General features: G+C 41.2%; 1 protein-coding gene across 3 annotated transcripts in view; it reads right to left on the bottom strand.

Moving 5' to 3' along the window:
- Positions 1-20,121, bottom strand: part of cacna2d1a (calcium channel, voltage-dependent, alpha 2/delta subunit 1a) — an 88,125-nt gene that overhangs the window by 31,958 nt on the left and 36,046 nt on the right. For all 3 annotated transcript variants that reach the window (XM_069700376.1, XM_069700378.1, XM_069700375.1), the window contains exons 4-9: positions 16,985-17,044; positions 12,575-12,610; positions 11,739-11,862; positions 2,207-2,338; positions 1,580-1,649; positions 810-860 (exon numbers count right to left, since the gene is read on the bottom strand). In XM_069700376.1, coding sequence (XP_069556477.1) covers positions 810-860; positions 1,580-1,649; positions 2,207-2,338; positions 11,739-11,862; positions 12,575-12,610; positions 16,985-17,044 — 473 coding nt within the window. The remainder of the gene's footprint in view (positions 1-809; positions 861-1,579; positions 1,650-2,206; positions 2,339-11,738; positions 11,863-12,574; positions 12,611-16,984; positions 17,045-20,121) is intronic.

The following is a 20,121-nucleotide window of genomic DNA, read 5'->3' as shown; positions in this document are numbered from 1 at the left end:
TATTTGACATTTTTGGTCAACTCCGTAAAAAAGACCAAAACCAACAAGGCTGCTTTCCTGTGATTGGTCCCTCTTTTCCTCGGATTGAGAAGCATGAACCCTGACCACATGTCTTACATTTAGATTCACTTGCATTTACTCTTCACCCATCCACACAAATGCTTACATTACAGATAACTCACATAAACACTCTTATCTCTTTGGATTTGCGTGTGGAGTCTGTTTGTGGGGGAATATTTGCAGCTGTGGATTGATACTCATTTGGCGTCCTAGTGACTGCTTACGATCATAAACTACGGGGTTCCCATGCGAAAAACAATTAAGAGTTTTGCTCTTTTGCTTAATCTTATTAATTAAGACGTAAAAACATTATTTATATAAATTGTCGGTGGGTTTGCAGTTCTGCATGTCCTAAATTTAATAGAGACTTCAACTATTTGGCCTTGTTAAAACTCCCATTTCTCAGATAATAATTGGACGGTGTCAAAATATTGAAAAATGCCTGATGGTTCTGCAACTCGATAAAAGACTGAACTGCCGTCGTTGCAGTTGTTGCTCCAGAATCCCCTCTGAATGGCTTTTCTAAACTTGCATTTATAGGTGTAAGTCAGAGGAAGAAGTAGCTGAACTGTAAACAATGAGGTTGCCCAGTACAATGTCTGCTCTTTGTGTTTCAGTGTCACGAGTGAGCACAGTACAGCAGCGCCCAGCGGGAGGAGGCCCGTCACAGAGTTAGCATCAGGGCCTTCTGGCTCGCCAAAGAAGATAAAATCTGACTGTAATGGATGAATCATGAGGTCGTCACTCACGCATCCACCAGGATCAGCATGTCCTTGGGTGACGCTGCCCCCTGAATGTACCTGGTGAGTAACAACAAACACGTACACAAAAATACATACATGTAGTTATTATAATGTAAGAAATGCTTTCTTATTTATACATTTATTTATTTAGATTATATTTTCTTATATCTACACAACACAAAGACTGAGCCACATAATAGTTCTGAGTGCATTCTGCTGTCTCATCACATTCATCTGTCTTTGAGCACGTAAACAAATATCACTTACTGTCATTTGCATGTGAACTCAATCTGGCCTTTGTTTGGCTTAATTACTGCTCTTCTCTCACGTCTTTCATAAACAAACAGTTGTGTGTCATTGTTTAGAGTTAGAGTGCTCAGTTGCCGACGGGGTGTGTGAAGCTAATGAAATTTAATAACATGGTTAAAAGAGTATTGGTGGCTTCTAGACAGATTTTAATCATATCTGAGAGACTAATGAAGCTTTTGTATTTGTAGCCTTTGATCTGCAGTGGCTTAATCAACCAGGTGCTCTGATGTGTTTGTTCGAGAGGGTTTGGGTCTGGCCAGAGACCTGGGTTTGTGTGTGCAGACGCTCTGTGCGTAATCACTTCATGCAACATGCAAACACAGGTTTTGGCCAATAAATGTTTAATGTGACAATTGCACAGGTACACCGATTGAGCGATGTGTCTGCCCTTGACCAGACACCAGAAAAATGTCTGAAAATGAGATGATGACGGTAAGCGACAGGCTTTCATGAGCAGTTGCACTCACCACGGTCGTCTGCGAACGTCGTACAGGTCGATCTTGTTGGCTGAATTGCTGGAGTCCATCCAAGGGGATGCTGGGATTTGGCAGAATGAAAAAAAATAAAAAAATAGAAACAGAAAAAGTGCGTTTTCTTTACACGAAGGTTGAGTTTAAGGTTGTTGGGTTTTACTGCACCCTACATCAAAGAGGACGTGAGGGTTTTGGGTTCAGCTTCATTTGACTTCTTACTTTATTTTTTATTCTTATATTTATATCAAAGGCTATAGTTTGACTGTTACACAGAGTACACACACACACACACACACACACACACACACACACACACACACACACACACACACACACACACACACACACACACACACACACACACACACACACACACACACACACACACACACACACACACACACAGAGTACATTTTTGGTCAAGATTTGGATGGGAAGACTGATACCATTCTAATGTTTGTGGATTAAGGATGCAGCTGGAACCAGGATCCAATTACCTCAGTTTAGTTTAGTATAAATACTGGAAACAAGATGAAACAGCTTGCCTGTCGCTCTCCAAAGAGCTGGATCAGCCTTTAAAGGTCAGTGGTTATGCTAATGGTCTGACAGTCAGCTGCTTACCTGGGTAGTACCGAGCCAATCCGGTGGCAGAGCCAAACACCTGCCAGAGTAGTGAGGGATCCTCCTCTTTGTTTTTCCGGAAAACATCCTCTAAAGCCTCTGTCCAATTTAGCTCATTCAAAATTATGGTAGCTGTAACACACACACACACACACACACACACACACACACACACACACACACACACACACGGATTAAATGAGTCATATTTTTTCAGAAGTATAAAATCATAAAAATCACACAAGCACAAAATTTTAAGGCTTTTCAAAAACCATTTGTTCTGAAAAAGCAATTTTGAAAGAAAACTATGCTTGAAAAACTAAGACACACACACACACACACACACACAGATTTGGCAGTATTAGGCTACTGACATTGATGGCTGAGAGGAAGTTTCCTCACAGATATTGAAACTGACGTCAATCTGCTACGATGAGATATTTCCTTTTTTGGGTGGATTTTTGCTCTCCGAACACACACTACACACAACACACATTATACCGCAGCAGAAAGTGGTCAAAAGAAATGAGAAAGGGGAGAGGAAAGATGGAAGATGGAGGTAAAACAGAACGATTCAATTTGATATTTCTGGAAAAAGACCAAATCCTCTTCTGGGTACTCAGTGGCCAGACATACTGGAAACGTTTTGTTTACCCGTTTGTCTGCAGAAGCTCTTACTGGCTTAATGTTCCAACAATTTAGTTTGATCCAAAAAGGCAGAACTCTGTCGGGGAGGGTAGGCTGCATGTCAAAAATGGGGCTGTGTGTGACTCATACTTAGGTGTGTGTGTGTGTGTGTGTGTGTGTGTGTGTGTGTGTGTGTGTGTGTGTGTGTGTGTGTGTGTGTGTGTGTGTGTGTGTGTGTGTGTGTGTGTGTAAATGCCCTCATTTATGTGTGTAAACGTTTGTGAGAACAACTGGTTGCACTGCAACACGATTTTTCATGGTCCATACGAACCTGGCAGTACACCTCATGGTGGCGCTATCACCAAAATGTGGAGGTAAGATTATCAGAGAACCATGAGTGCCTGTACAAAATGATTCACCAATCCATCCAGGAGATGCTGACATATTTCAGTCCAGAACAAAGTGATAGACCAACTGATCATTTTCAGTGTTTGAGCCACACTACTAGATTGGCTAAAAAATACAATGTTACATAGTATAGGTATACTTCCTGATATAGATACATTAGTAGCAAAACACTTGTATATTGCAAAATGAAATATGAAAAAGAAAAACCCTTGAAAATACTACCCTAGAAGTCCAGTTAAAGTAACAGATTAATGTGTTTAAAGCACTGCACAATGGTATGTAATACTTGTAAAAACACTCTTTTACAACTGAGAGGTTATGACAGACGCATCTATTTTATCCTTCGCCATAAATACTGCAAGATAAACGGCAGAAATTCAGCGTTGCGTAATAAAGTAATCTAGTAATAAAGTAATCTAGTAGGAATGTGTACTTGCATTAATGTGATGGTTAAATGCAGCAACGTGCTCGATGATATTACGCATGATTACAGTCAAACCCAATCTGTCTTTTTTTTGCCGGACAACCATGTGTTGAGCTTGAGCTCTCTGCACTGGCACCCCTGTTGTGCCAACTCTCAGGCTCCATTAAAATGAATCAGTTTTTTTTTTTTTTTTTTTTTTTTTCGCAGGGTATATGTAACAAACTGGCAGCCAAGTATACAGCATTTGGTATTGTTTGGGTACACAGACATGCAAAAACCCAATGACCTGAAATTGCATGAAGCTTTTCTGTTTGAATGAAAGCTGTATCTATTATCCAGGCCCGTTTATATACAACCCACATGCTAAATAGTGTAAGGACATTTCTGAGAACCCAACAAAAATAGCAGTTACAAAATGGATTAGTCAGATTTACAGTCAGTAAATGGATGCCCGAGCAAAAAAGCTTAGAAAAATATTGCCATTTCTGACCCTCCTACTCCCCCCTTCATTTTCTTTACTGTCCCACAGCTCTCACGCTCCCTACTGCTCCTCACTCTACCCTCCTGACAGCCAGCTCCTTTACTGAGGCTGTATTTCCATGCTTTTCAGGATAAAAAAGAGAGTTTAGGCTGGGCCTTAAATGGCTCCCAATGGTACAGTAGAGAAAAGAGTGTCCCGGTGATAAGTGGTGACAGTTTGTTCAGGTCTGATCTCTCTGCTCCCCAAGGATGGCCCTTAATGGATTAGTCCTGCTGGTTTCCGTGACATCAGTAACACAAAATCTCAGGGTGACCTCACACAGGAAGCACTGGCATTTTTCACCTGCACACTGCTCACAATGAACACCGAAATAACAAGCAAAGAGCACTTAGAGTATTTTATTTATTTTACCAGCTGCCACTGCAGGAAGTCAATATAGTGACCAATCCATTACATGATTTGTGTGTCTGTGTGTGTGTGTGTGTGTGTGTGTGTGTGTGTGTGTGTGTGTGTGTGTGTGTGTGTGTGTGTGTGTGTGTGTGTGTGTGTGTGTGTGTGTGTGTGTGTGTGTAAATACACAATGAGTGACAAAGTAAAAGTGTGTGTGTTTTTCCTGTGTGTCTTTTGTACAAAATTGGCAAACCCATTCTAGTCTCACATAGGAATTTGGACGCGCGCGCGCGCACGCACGCACACACACACACACACACACACACACACACACACACACACACACACGGGCAGCTCAGGCACCACTGATGAGCCCTTAGCAACAATAGTGGGCATTGCAAGGCAGTGTCCTCTAATCTCAGCCAAATACTGGAACAAATTACAGTTTCAGTGTAAACAGATCCATCTCTGTGGCGATGTGTGTGTTGCTGGCTCGAGGTCACTATGATGAGAGGAAGAAATGAGAAGTATCACAAGAGCAATGCAAGTTCTGGTCAGCTCCATTTGTCAAGCATGGCATCACGTCCCGGGGGACTTAAAGGGTGTTGGGCGTGGGTGTTTGTGCATATGCATACTCAGAACAACAAACATGGATACATGATTATTAGTAGTGTCTCAAAAAACAACAACCTGGCTCTCAGTAAAAGTATTTTTCCTCTGGGAAAAAGGTAATTGATGAATCAAGTAATGTCCATGAATTTCTGAATGTTCTACAAATGAGTTTTCTGCAGCAAGATCGTGCTTCCACTGATGAGATGAGAGAATTGATAACATAATGAGTGAACATAGAATAAAGGGGAGGAAAGGAGGATGACAAGAAAGGAAGCTATACTGGCGTTGATTTTCTTTGAACACATACTTTCAGTGAGCTGGCCCTGAGCAGCACAGTTAGTGCAGGATTGGGTCATTTCTAACCTGTGTAATTGGACAAACATACATCTGTTACTTTACAGATATGAAATCAAATGAATTAGATTTGGACGATGATGGCTCAAATTAAAAGGAAAAGCAAAAACAGGCAATCTGCAGAGTTTCAGAGTTTCCATTTTCCTATTTTAACAGTTAAGAGCTGCTCATACTAGAGAGTGGTACAGCAAAATTGCTCCATGCATCCTGACAAAACAGGTGCTGTGGTGTCTGAATAGCGAACACACTACCAAGCTGAGCCCATGCTGTTGAGAGTCTTTTCATTTATCTGTATTTTGACTTCTTCTACCCTTTCACATTTTGGTCTCAGAATTGTACATAATTCACTTCAATGAAAGCATATTGGGGGTTGAATTAAAGCACTCTGAGCTCGCTGAACTTGCCAACTGTCTACTGCAGGACTCCAGTTGGACTTATTTGCATGCCACCCAACACGAGTTAACAGAGCCTTTTCTTACTCTGAAGCACTATCATGTTAGTCCTTGTTCTGGATTATTAATTGTTGACCAATCAAATGATAATAAATTCAGAAAAGAAGCCTCGACAACAGCCATGGCAGCCTCATAAATCACACGGTTCAACATCACATGGTCAACATGGTGAAGACATGTGAGACAAAAAAAAAATGAATGATTCATGGGTGAAGAAGAGATGGGAGCTGAATATGGAAGAGATGATACAAAATATCCCCCGTGAGGCACGTCGAAGCTTTCAACAACAAATCAAACAGGATTCTGGCAGTGACTGATGAAGGTGATGGTCGTGGGAGGTGATGACGGAAGGGGAGGGAACGCTCCACGGTGCCATGCCAAGCGATGCCCTGTGGTGTTCCCTGTCATCAGCTCGCTGGTGGCTGAAATCGCCTGTGCATTTGAAAGTAATTACATGGTGGGGGCTGAAGTGGTGAGAACCTGCAATCATCATATCAGAAGGGGTCCTTCCAGTCAACGATACTTTGTCACTCACTACTGATTGTGACGTGAGCACAAACACATCCTTTTGCAGGCATTCACACAGCATGGGAAGACACTTTAGGTGCTTACACACATTAAAATTCTCAGTCCCCACAAACAGTGCATGTTTCCACCAACATACACATTTTTTGTCTTAATGTCTGCCAGAAAGGAGCACATATTTAACACTTAAGTAAATACAAGAGACAATTGGACACTGGACAATCAGTATTTAGGAAACATGCCGTGTGACGCGTGTGTGTGATGTGCAGCAGAACACTTGATTCGACTTTCCCACATCGATATCTGCATTCAGATCACCAAATCCCAGTAACTTTCTCTGATTAGGTCTAAATGGCTATCAGCGCGAAATGGCACAAGGCTAGATTAAAGCAAGTATTTTTTTTTAACTTGTGAGTTACATTGCTCGGCAACTACTGACACCTGTGATAACGTGAAGTGGTAAACTTGGATGAAATGTCTGGGGAGATGTGGGCAACAAGTGCAGAAAACTGCAGAAAGAGCTTTGGGGGGAGAGAGCTTCATAAGAGTGAGCTGGACTTCAGCACCAGAAACAACTTGATCTTAGAACAGATCATTAAAATCACCAAGCTGTTGAACCTGACGGGGATGGAGTCAGTCCAACTTAATCTAGTTAGCCAAGATGATTAAATCGTAATCAGAATTGGCCAAACAATCATAAATTGGTGCCTTTACAAGCACGAGGTGGCCAAAGGACGATGGCGGAAAGAAGGATTAAATGAAGCATGAAAAGAAGCTAAAAAGGAGATGTAAGTGCATAACATTTCAAGTCCAGTTAGATAAGTGTGTAAATAGTATAGCTGGGTAACAAACTTCAATACTTTTATGGCACCGAATAATATGTTCAGTAGTATCTAACACCGAAAAATGCCTTGTCATTTAGAGCCAAATTTCCTAACCTACACTACATCCATATCAACAGACTTTCCTTTTAAAACACATAACTGTTGCTACAATTACAAAGAGGTAAATCTCATCTGTGTCAGTAAGCAAGAAACTTGGGTGGTTTGAACGTATAACCTTTCGGTTTCAACTTATGTAGGTGAAATCTTACATGAGAAAAACCTATTTCCCTCTTTTCGAACCAATTTTTGGCCTCGCACCTGTTGGAGAACATGTGCTGCAGTAACAGCCAGCAAACTAGTGTCAAGTGATAGCTTCCATGTTAGGCGTTTAGGGGACATCTTTAAATTGTAGCGTGTAGCGATAACATGCATGCGAAACATTTAAGGGACATGTATTGATTGTAGCTACAGAAAACCACCTGGGTGACACTCTCCCCCTCTAAACTGCATGAAAAGCAAAGGTTTGTACCGTCATTTTTGATGTAATCATATTTTTCTCAAAATGGATTTTATAAAACTGGTATCAAAAAAAGTATTGGTATCGAAGTCAAGGTATTGGTGCTTGTATCAAAAATGTTTGAACGTTACTCAGCTGTAGTTAATAGACGCTGATGTGTGTGAGAGACGATCATTTGGTAATGCCACTGGAGCAAATGCTGAGTGTGTGTATGATTAGTAAGTGTGAAAAGCACCAAAGGTGAGATGAGGATGCGGAGACATGCAACACATTCATAGCTGCTGTGGCCAGTGGTAACTGATAAAGAGATACAGAGAACAGCACACACGCATACTTGACAGCTATATTTATTTCTGCAGCATGACAAAGGTCTTGAGGTCATAAACGTGAGAAGAATCGCCAATCGAGAGCAATTATTTACACAAAAAACACACGTGCTGATGACCGTCTCCTTCTTTTCTAAGAAGTTTTATGGAAAGGTGAAATGGGATTAGAAGAAGGAAACTCTGTCTTTGAACATATTCGCATGGAGGGGAATCCAAATGTGAATCCCAATCAGCTGATTAGAACATCACGGGAAGGCATCCAACTTGCCGCAAGGACACAGGTTGCATATGTAATGACTGTGCGATGAGTCAAAAGAGGGAAGGACGGATGTGGGCAGAGACAAAGGGAGATGAAGGTACCTCAGAGTTTGGCTGCCAGCACTGTAAATGAAATAGGACGTGTATGAAGTGGAACAAGTATGCAAAAAAAATAAAATAATAATAATTCTGTTTATATGCTGTGAGCTTTGCCAAAGGGGCCATGGCTATAACACACACACACACACACACACACACACACACACACACACACACACACACACACACACACACACACACACACACACACACACACACACACACACACACACACAGAGTGTCAGAGTATCTCAGCACATCACAGTGTGTGTGTGTGTCTCGGGCTGACAGGTGCCACACAGCGTTGATGCAAACGGGCATCAGACAAGTCTCGGATCTCCTGCCAAGGCCGCAACGCTCTCTTCTCATCTCCTCTCATCTCCTCTCATCACATCCACGCCAGTCTGCCTAATGAGCGAGAAGACATGCATACACGACCATGGGATCCATACACAGTACAGTAGGTGCATGCGATGTGACACACACACATGACGACTCTCACACCCCAAGTGTTTCGTCTTCTCTCTATCTCAGACACGTTCATACACAGACAAACTGATTTATCTCTGGTATGCAGCCGCGCGCGTACACACACACGATAATGAATCCCAGTCTGACCACCCACACCGGACCAGCGGGGAGACTAGGTTCCAATCAGCAGGACTCACGCGGGGGAGAAAGACAATAGCACATTTGTCTCCGCACAGCACACTATTAATATGCTTAATAAAGTGGAGTGAGGGATGGGGGGGGGGGGGGGGGGGGCGGAGTTATAAAGATTGGGGTGAAAGGGTAGACGATGAACGGAAAAGGAAGAGGAGGGCAAGTTGGTGAGGAGGAATGGAAAAAAGCAAAGATGAAAAAATAAGTAGAGAAGAAGAAGGAGAAGAAGAGGAAGGAATGATAAAACGTAGAGGTTGTTGAGAAAGTCTATTGCAATTAAAGAGGTGGATGATACAACTCTCCTTCAGCATCAATAAAAGCCACAAGGACGCCAGCCTTGTCTAGACAAAGTCCTCTAATCAAGTTACCGGTCCTTCGCGTCCGTACAACAAGATTGAACACCAGGGCGTGTCTTTGTGAGTGTGTCTCCTCCTACACAAACATGCAGACACACACGCACGCACGCTCAGATACAAATTGCCATGGCAACGCGGACAGTGATGGCCAGCCAGAGAGGCGGCAATGTGGCAGCCCATCCTTGGAGAGAAAGAGAGCAACAACACCAGCACAGCGTCACTACTAAGTCTAACTGGAACTCCACCCATGACTCCACCTTCAACCACCTACCTCAGGGCGGGAACAGAGCAAACCACTTGGATAGAGAGAACTCAGCTGGAGCAATGACAGCCCAGCTTAAGCTAAGCAGAATAACTGGAAGCAGAAGGAAACAGCTGATGTGGTTCTCCATAAAGTTTAACATGTGTGTACCAGGAATTGTGAAGCTCAATAATGAGCCTCAAAAAGCAATTTTTTTTTTTTTTTTTTCAATTTTTTTACAACAGTGGGCACATTTACCCCGAAAGATAGAACGGGCCAAGCCCCCTGTTTCCCAATGTTTCCAATCTTCTCTTTCAGTAAAGCTAATGTTGTTGTTTTTACACTTTTTTATTGTACATGATGGACAAAATAATAAAAGGTTATGTGGATTTTTAGGCTCTGTCTAGGCTAGCTGTTTCCAGCCTTTATGCTAAGATACCTATGTTTCACATTTACACTGCAGCCATGAGCCTGGTACTGGAACTTACTCTTGGCCAGACTAACATCAAATTGACCTATTCCCTCATGCATAAATGTCTTGCATGTTCATTCATAGTGTAGACTTTAAAAAGACAGACCATGGAAAGGGCCATATACAGTCTGTCACTAAAAGAGAGCAGAAGACAGGCTGTGGAATCACACTCGGGACAACCCCCTCCTCCTCCAACACCCCGACTCACCCTCTCTGCCCTTTCATCATTATAACTGCTGCTTGTAAAAATAACTGAGTGCATTTGGCCATTTGGCAATGACAAAAATGTCTGCACAGTCAGAGGCCTCAGAGGCTCGTCACTGCACATTTATAGTCCAACTTATGTGGAGTGGCTTGCTGTATAAGGGCATTAAAGTCATGTGACTGAGTCCAATGCATTTAGCAGACCCGCTGTGAAGATCATTACTGAAATTGATATTGAATGCCTATAAGTGCTTAGGAGGCTATTACCTAATGCTGTATGGCTGGATATTAGAATAATATTTAACCGTTTCATTGCCTGCTGAATTCGTGTGTAGTTAAATGAAGTATGTAAAATTAAATTATAACATGTTAGCTATAAAGTGTCATGTTAAGCAGAGTAAGAGGCTAATGATGTAGTGCTACTATAGAAGGCTTCTTAAAAGCTTGGCTGAGTGGTGCATTTCTTTTGATTTATCTACATTAGACGAGTATTATCAAGGAGTGAACGAATATGATCTTTAATATAGTCTGGTTTCATTTTCTGTGTACTATTGTTGTTGAATGTTAAATGTATTCACTAAGTGGACAAGAGTATCAGCATGGAAGGACATGACCTGTAACGTACATTTCTCTGTGCATGTGTGTATCCATACATGCCTGTAATCTTATATTCATGTGTCAGAGTGACCTTGCATGGTGCTCATTAATGTCAGAGATTAATAACCCTGAGGATATGTGTGTGTGTGTGTGTGTGTGTGTGTGTGTGTGTGCGTGCGTGCGTGCGTGCGTGCGTGCGTGCGTGCGTGCGCGCAGTCATACACGTACACGTAAACTATTTAGCGTTTCCATACAAGTTTGACAAATGTCAACCTCATCAGGGCAGAAGTCAGGGCATACCCTAAGTCATAAGGATTCAACCTCTGGGGACAATGATTGACTGTATAAAATGTAATCAACGTCTAACCAAGGAGGTCGGTGGGGCCAGAGATGGACGTGAGGGAAAGGAGCAGCTGGTGACCAGGGTAAAGAGGAGGCGAGAGAGAGCTGACCACTGGGTAGTTGGCAGCTGGGTTATATATAGACTAGAATAGCTTGGCCTTGGTGTGGAACTGTCTACAGTGCAGACAGTGCTGCAAGGCTGAGCTCCACATCATGAGAGCGTACTGTAGATAGTAGACATAGTGATGACAGGGATAGAGAGAGACAGAAAGCAGGGTGGGGGCTAGTAGTTGCTCGGTATTATATGAGAGAGATTATTGTGTCTTTTCTACAACGCAAGGTTTGTGTGTTTCAACTCACAGCCTTCGTATATATCAGTGGGGATGTGGACAGCAGTGGTGTTGTAGGAGACGGGTCGTTTGAAGTCGGGGTCTGTGTGGAAATCATCTGGAACATATCGGTTCTTCTTCTCTGTCTGATTTAGCTGCACAAAAGAATACAAAAACAAAGTTAAACCATCCAGCCATGTGTTTTGGGGTTTACAGGCATCTCTGCACGTGTATACACCCTTGTGTACAGTATATGCACTTTCTTGTTCGTGTGACTGACAGCGTCAGTGTTGAGTATTGTCAGTCTAAATTTTAGGCAGTGAGAGATAAATGCAGCCATCTAGATAAGGAAAGACAAAAAGGGGAGAGGGCCTGTCAGTCAAATACAGAGTGACATTAGTGTGCTGTGGGTGTGTGGTTCTTCCCCATTGGGACAGTGGAGAGGAATTACATGCTGATCCCTGTTTATCGGAGCAGACAGATGACGTCCGAGGCCAGAGGAGGCATTCAGTGTCTCATGCATACTCATTTGCTTGTGAGTGTGGGGCCCAAAACATGCACTGACCTTAATGCATAAAAAAAAGACCCCTTTTTATACACACACAAGGACATCCTATAACAATGACTCTTGAGAGAACTGCTGCAGAGCTCACATATCTATACTGTATATACAGTGACTTCTTTTCACAGATGAAAAAAACAAACAAAAAACAAAGGTGAAGGCTGATGGATCAGGTGGACGATTCTTGCACGCTATCACAAAAACCTTCTACCAGGTTTGTTGCCATGGTAATAATCTTTGGGGGGTTGCTTGAGGGGTTTTAGTTGAGAATTTGTACCACATCAAGTTGATCAAGTTCTACTTACGTCATCTTTGGCATTGTAGTAAACAATTTTGTCGAACTGCGAAGAGATCAAAAGAGAAACAGAAAAAGTTAAACAATGAGTTACAAAATAAGGAACATACACACCTTTGAGGAGAAACTTCATATCAGGCACAGTGACACAATGTACTGACACACCCTGGAGTACACTTTTACATCATTGCAGGAAGGCAAGATGTAAATCTTTGGAGGTCAGCAAAAACAACAATCATAATGTACTGTTAAGTACCTAAATAAATAAATATCTACAGTAAGTGTTCATGTACAAACTGAAGTGTGTCCATTCTGATCAAAGGTCAAATCCAACAGTTATGCTGTGTCTGTCTCTGCTAAAATAGGGAATAAACAAGACAAATTTTGAGTGTTAAATCCTTAATAAATTACATGTAAGGCTGTTTTTCCCCAACAACAACAACTTGATTATTCATTACTTTAATCATGAATATTTAATGTTATGTAGAAATATTAAAATAAAATAATTTTTGGGCTTTTATGATGGCAGAAAAATCTCAACAAACATAATTGCATTTGTGTAAAATTGTCATTCTGGCCTTTGGGTGGCACCAACAATAAGAGAGTTTGGGACAGTCTAAAATGAAAAGGGTTTACCTTTAGGGGAGTGCGAATGTACTGTACCCAAATATTGTTATTTTCTGCATAAGCTACAACGACATGAAAGAGCATTAGGTTTCACCAAAAGTATTTTCATCCTCCAAAAGTCATTCAAATTGGAAATTCTGCCATTTGTTTTTGAGATTCCCTATCAAGTAACAAATAAGACCAAAGAGAAAACAAACAAGCAAATTGATCCACTGCTAAAAAAATAAATAAATAATAAAAAAAAAAAAGCTGAAGCAAATCCCCAAAAATGGCTTTCCTCTAAAATATCACGTGACACAAATAAATCTCTCACCTTCGGCCTTTTAAAGTTACATTTTCCGCTGCGGATTCAATTTGCACTTGCAAATATTTGCTCGCACAGAAGCGGCCTGTGTTTGACACTGAGCATCAGCGAAGTAAGGGGTGTTGTTTTGCCTTTACACCGCTCGGCTTCCTGTCAGTACACAGGCTAGCAGGGCGCTAACGAGCTAGCCCTGCTGCTGACGTAAGGGCGCCCCGGAGCCACGGAGGCGGTTCACGGACTCCCACCACCTGCCTGCCACCACTGAGGCTGCGCGCCAACAAGGCAGCAACAGCTCCTGCCGCTATTACGGGTTCTGTTAACTTTAAGAGGTCGTAATGAACTGGAAAAACAAAGTGATTAAGCGGAGTAAACTGTGCCAAAGTCGAGCATCTGCTCTCTCTGAGCTATACGTTCAATGTGGGGTGTGTGTGGGGGGGGGGGGGGCACATATGCTGACGTGACAAAGAAGCAACAACATGTACACATAGGAGCTGGTAACAGCAGACTGTATCATGATGCCTTCTGTCAGGTCCTGTTACTGCAGACAACATGCACCTCAGGAGGTGATGATCACACTAAGGTCGCACCGTCGCACCCCTCAAGGGAGCCTACTGTGTACAGGGAAACTTAACGTGTGAGAAAGGAAGAAGAATGAAGGGAGAGCAGGAACTTGTAAAAGAAATATATTTGCAGTTTGTGGTAGGACATAACCATGTTATAGACAACGGAAGGGGGCGGGGGGGGGGGGCATTTTCCACTTCAGACATTTGAATACTTAATTAAGTAACTAAATACATATCAACTACAAAATTGCTTTGGCTAAAAGTAATTTCACTATTTTTGCACTATTTGCAGTGGTGCAAAGAAAGGTTCATCTAAACATCATATACTTTTGAATGTTTTATTTCATTTTTGTAAAATATTACAATGTTTGCTGTAGTTTTATTTTAATTTCTGAGCATTGTATTTTCTTTTATAGTTTTACTTCTTTGGTTGTAGCTTCAGTGGTGGCCTCCAACCAAGAAAAGTGGTCTGACATTCATAAATCTACATCTGTGAATAAATTGCGTATCTAAAGTGATTAGGCTGACTGTACATATTCAGCTTCTCTCATGAATTACAGTGTCAATAAATTCTTTTCACAAAATGGTATGGTGTCATTAGCTTAAGTCACTCCTTCTTTTCATTGTTCTGGCAGTCCACCTGAAAACAATCCTATGATGTGAGCTGCCAAATCACAGTGTGTATTATCTTTATCTGGTCTGAGTAATACAATGTTTTTTTCTGATCCAAGGTTTAACTGCAGTTTATTTCAACGTATGTAAAACCCTAATGAGTCATTTAATCTTTTCCAATCACTGAAAACTCCCAAAAACATGTGCTCCTCCTCTTGCTGAAAAGTATCACATTTAATAATCTGCAATGTTTACTTTTGGAAAGGCCAACTTCAAACTACAGATAAAATAAATATGAAATATTGATTTAATACCAAATGTAAACACGAACAATATAATCAAGCCGATCTGTGTGGAGCAGCTGAATAGAGCTTTTTATAAATAGGGTTAAAGTCATTGTCATACACTGAACAGACCCACACGCGAGTGTGGTTCTTATTGCAGCTGTTACAACTTTGAAGTGTTTAAAGTCAGCAGGGAGAAGTGCCCAGTGGTACTGGCCCAGTTATCAAAGGTGACAGAGAACACACGCAGGCGTATAAAAACACACAAAAGCACACACAGACACGCTCCACTGGGTATGTCAAATGGTGGTAATGACAATATCAAGTGTTGATTGATAAATATCAGTGACCAGCACCAAATCGAGCAGCCGAATACGTTATAAAAATACAATGAGATGATATGCACGTACTGTATGTGCAAAGTGTACGAGGGTCAATTAAAAAGTTCGGCGACTGCTCCTTTTGCGTGTGAATGGAAAGTTGCACTTTGACGTGCATGGAGCAGGGGGAAGCTATAACCTTCATGTACAAGTGTTCAAAATTTCGTCTCACGATCATTATTAGCACTCGAGTTGCACATGTTTTTGTCAGCGCTGGTCGAAGCGCACATACGTTCATGTGAGGCTAAGCTGACTGTCAGAGGATATCCTGAAGCAGAGGCCGCACTGTCTGAAGTTACACTATAGCTGGACTGACATACTCAAGGCCATCACATTCTTTTCCTGGCATGCTAGATATGTGCAGTGAAGATATTTCTGCCTGCCAGATCAAGGAGGCAAGAAACCCTGCAAGTCTAAGGCTCAACGAAATCAAGCTAACAATGGCCACATGTATTCCTTGAATCTATTTGGGTCTATAAAATCAAATACTAAAGCTTGACACCAGTTACTTACAGACAGAATTTGAAAATTCAGGTTTCACATTTATTTAATCCTTCTTGACACAAGCTTTAAACACTTAACCCACATTTTATCACATATAGCAGCAGAACCATCGCCAAAAATAAACAACTAATTTGCAAATTCACAGTATGCCAAGACTGCTGAAATTATCAGCAAGTGACTACATTAACTTTATTAAAGTGTCATTGTGAAGGCTATAAATAAACTATTGAATCTGGTATCTTTTGGAAGCACAATAACATTGGTTTGTACCGATCCCTATTTGCATGCTGGGGATATATTAATAATACTTTGGTTCAGTTATGCAGGAATCCCCATCACATCAACTAAAAATGAATTACAACTGCCAGCCAAGCATCCTGGGCCAAAGGAATATCAAACTCAGTGAGTAATATATTAGATAAATCAATCTATCCCCAGAGCTGCATTTCCCTCCCTGTTTCCTCAGCACAAGAAAGCATGCATGACGTTAAATAATGGGAAAATGTTTAATGGAAAAGAATCATTAAGATTTGGCAAACAACACTGAGGAATTTTGAAAGGTAACAGGACAAATGGCAAAGTTGAATTTCTTTGATGTTCTTCCACCACTGAACGTACACAGAATATAATTTGTCATTAAATGGCTGCAGGGGAAGGGAAATTCTAATTTGCATTTATTATGAAAAGGACTGAGCTGTAACATAGCATAACAGGCAAAGAATAGCAAAATAGCTGCATTGTAATTCTCTGAGAGTGGATGAGGCATTGCATTCACTGGGCCAGCACTCAGGATCAGCAATTCAAAGAGTAAAATAACAGTGTGTTCATATTATTTGTTGTACATTCCCATCGAATGTAATGTTAATACTACAATGAATGGGCAATATCAAAAAAGTGAGCAGTGCGTGTATGATCATGCCTGGTTGTTTCTGCCTATTGTGTAAAATAATGAAATTAAATCTTTTATAAAGTCATAACAGAGTCATTGTAATGAGATTTGCCATCCAATTATTACAATCATATTGGATCATGAATAACATGTCCCTCCAGCCACTTCACATATGGAGTTTACTGCACCATTTGATCTGTATGTAACGCAGCCGCTGTAAATGGACGTATCTGATCATGCTCTCGCCGCTCACTCACCTCACTGTCGTCCCTCCAGTCATGTTCCATTTGAAACTTCTCTGCTTCAGTTGCCAGCCTCTGAAAAGGAGAGAAAGAGTAGAATGAGAGAGGGAGACAGTATGGAAGACTATATTTATTACTCCCGTAAAACACTTTTGGCACTATGGCTACATTACTGAAAAAATAATGATAATAACTCTGACTTTGTCGAAGCATGCTTTTGCATTAGCTGTTTCAGAAATTTGGAAAAAGCCTTGAGCAAGTCAGATGAAGGAATTTCTACAACAGATTGTCATCAAATATCATAGTTGAAACATGACATCTGACCCTGAAACAGGTGTTTCTGCAGGAGCAGTTTGTTAAAGGGAAAACACCTCATTTCCTCTCAGCAACTGTAGGTAGGAATAAGGACTAGTGATGACAAAGTGTTGCACTAAAATTAGACTTCCACCTATTCCATCTTTCTCCGGATCTGGTCTTAATGACGAGGTTAATGGGTTTATCATGGGCCCAGTTTTTAATCTGTACCTGGTCCAAAAACAATCTGCACTATTAATTTCCCAAGGGAAATATCAAATCCAGCACTTCCTGCTTATGTGTACGGCGCTAAGGTTTCCAAGTCACACACAAAAGGAGAGAAAATTTGATGGGGGCAAAGGAGTAAATTAATTTATGAAATGAGAGGAGGAGTGGGTTGATAAAATGAATTATTGAATTAATTCTGCTGTGAAATTAAACAAGACAGTCGTGAGAATCACAGAGGCAGAACAAAGTCTGATTGTGAATCACACGCTGGGATATTAGTCGCAGTGTTTGGGTGCAAAATCAGACCTTTAAACACGAGTCCGGCCGTGTATTTTTATGTGTTGAGTGGACCAATTTTGGAATCAGTCATCCAAAATCATTGAAAATTATACCCGTTAGCTAATATCATTGCAGCCTCACAATCACATCAATTATACAATTTTGATCTAATTAAATCATAAGCGACAACAATCTAATGGAGATCACTCAATCTGGGTGAACCTGGAGCAATGTAACATGACACTGGGTCACTTTCTTATACATCAAAAATATCAGTTTTACTGAAAACCTTGATTAAGGTAAACAACAATCTAAACATCTAACTAATAGTCCATGAAATTGACATTTCTAAAGCAACACCGACAATGTTTGTTAGCTTCTTGATCCTACTTACTCTTTTCTTTTAAAAGAGAAACCTCCTCACTGCATTATCAACTGGCACAGCAGCAACATTTTGATAATGAACCCTACCACCACCCCCCGCTGATTTTGGCTTCAGATCACTCGTTATGCCTGCACTCTATGCCGTCTCATAATGCATGCTGGGGCCTGACACTGTTGTTGTCTGAAATACAGTTGTGTCAACAGCCTCTCAGTTGTGTCTCATTAGGGGGCAAAAATATAGCAGCAGCTTTAAGAAATGGTGGGATGTCACATCTGGCATACAGGAACAAAGGTCAAATAGAAATGTGGCTGCGTCTGTGCAGGAGGAGATAAAAACTTCACGGCTTTTTTGAAACCAAACATCTTTGTGTGTCTGCCACAGCAGGACAAAAAAACATCCTTCCAATTAGACACCTACCTAGCTATTGATATATTAGATATGTTATGCTTGTGAATCTCCACACATCCACACAAAAGCATTCTGTTTTTTGAGAAATATGGGTCCTGACAGTCGAGTCATTGTGGTCTTTTTACTGCACATGTACAAGCACACAATGCCTTGGCAGATTTACTTTCCAGTTGCCAGTGGCCACCAAGCTGCATTGACTTAATGGGAATATACTGTCAGCCTCCAGTTGGGTCATTATTGATGCAAAGAGAAATTGGGTTTGTGTGGTGTTACTGCGGTCACACACCCATAGAGGGTCATTTACTCCTTTTCCAGCTCACAGCATCATCGAAAGAATGAAATACGATAAGCAGCCAAGAGGTTTGTGTGTATTTCTGATGTCCATACAAAGTCAATTTGCAAAGAAATTCCACCACCTCCACAGTCGAGTCTGCATATCCGTCACTGCAGGCCCTTTTTTGTTTTAAACAGGCTTTCTACATCAGGCTCACCTGGTGACCCTGTCTTTGACTCCCCTCGGCCAACAGTTAAAACTGTCGGGTTCGATTTCACGCAACTACGCACACGTACACACACACACCTGCCCACAAACACAGGCACCCGCATATGCACGGACAAACAGTCACTCATTAATGAGGTGGAAGATCAAGAAGTCAAGGGATCGAAGGTCAGCAGCTGTTGCAGTTCCTTCCACTTTATAGCCGCTCTTTTTGGTTGACGCCTTCAAGTTTTTACAGAATTCAGAAAAACTGGGTAAAGTAATGAGCATAATGCAATAAGTAATGAGCATAAATAAGCATACTAAAATATGAACTTACTAATTAGCTGGCATTCAAATTTATAATATCAGCAAGCTGCTATAGAATAACTAATGAGAGCGTATTGCTGAGTTACAGAACGGATAATGACGATGATCTATGCCTGGTTCATGCTGTGTAGCTTCATGCCTGAAAATAAAGACTCAGCCACTGCAACTAGTTCCTATGTCCTTAGCCAGGCTCAACAGGAACACATCTAATTGAGGTACCATCCACTCCGTTTCATATTTAGGGGGGGAGGGGGTAGCACCTTTTGTATTCAACTGTCAAATGTACGTACTATGTGCACTCATTAAAAAGAGGAAGACTGAGTTTTGTTACCGAGAAAGAGTGAATGAGAAAACGTGTTTAAAAAGCTTTGAGTGACCACTTGATAACAGATTCCCCATAAATCCACAGTATGCACACACAGAATGTGTGTTTGCACATGTTTGTCTCCTGTTTGGAGAGAATGAATCATGTCCTCTCTAATGCCTTAACTCTCCAGCTGATGTCACTACATAAAGCTCCAAATGGAATGATGTGTGCCACAAAAAATTAGATTTTTGAGGACCTTGGTTTCCCAAATCAAACCCAAATTACGTTACAATATGTATAAAACTGAGCCAAATACTGGTAAACACACATGCCATAACTTCTTCAATGGGGAATTTAAGTGAATGAGATACAGATGTTTGTGTTACAGCCAATACGTGATATTAATTTCAACATGCTTTCCCTTACTTGCCAAAAACACTCAC

The sequence above is a fragment of the Brachyistius frenatus genome, unplaced genomic scaffold, assembly GCF_029030835.1.
Source record: "Brachyistius frenatus isolate BFR_SWC_R1_liver_20210118 unplaced genomic scaffold, ASM2903083v1 Contig_33, whole genome shotgun sequence".
Classification (NCBI taxonomy): Eukaryota; Metazoa; Chordata; class Actinopteri; family Embiotocidae; genus Brachyistius; species Brachyistius frenatus.
Note: the sequence above shows the minus strand (reverse complement) of the source record. Positions and strands in the feature narration are given on the sequence as shown.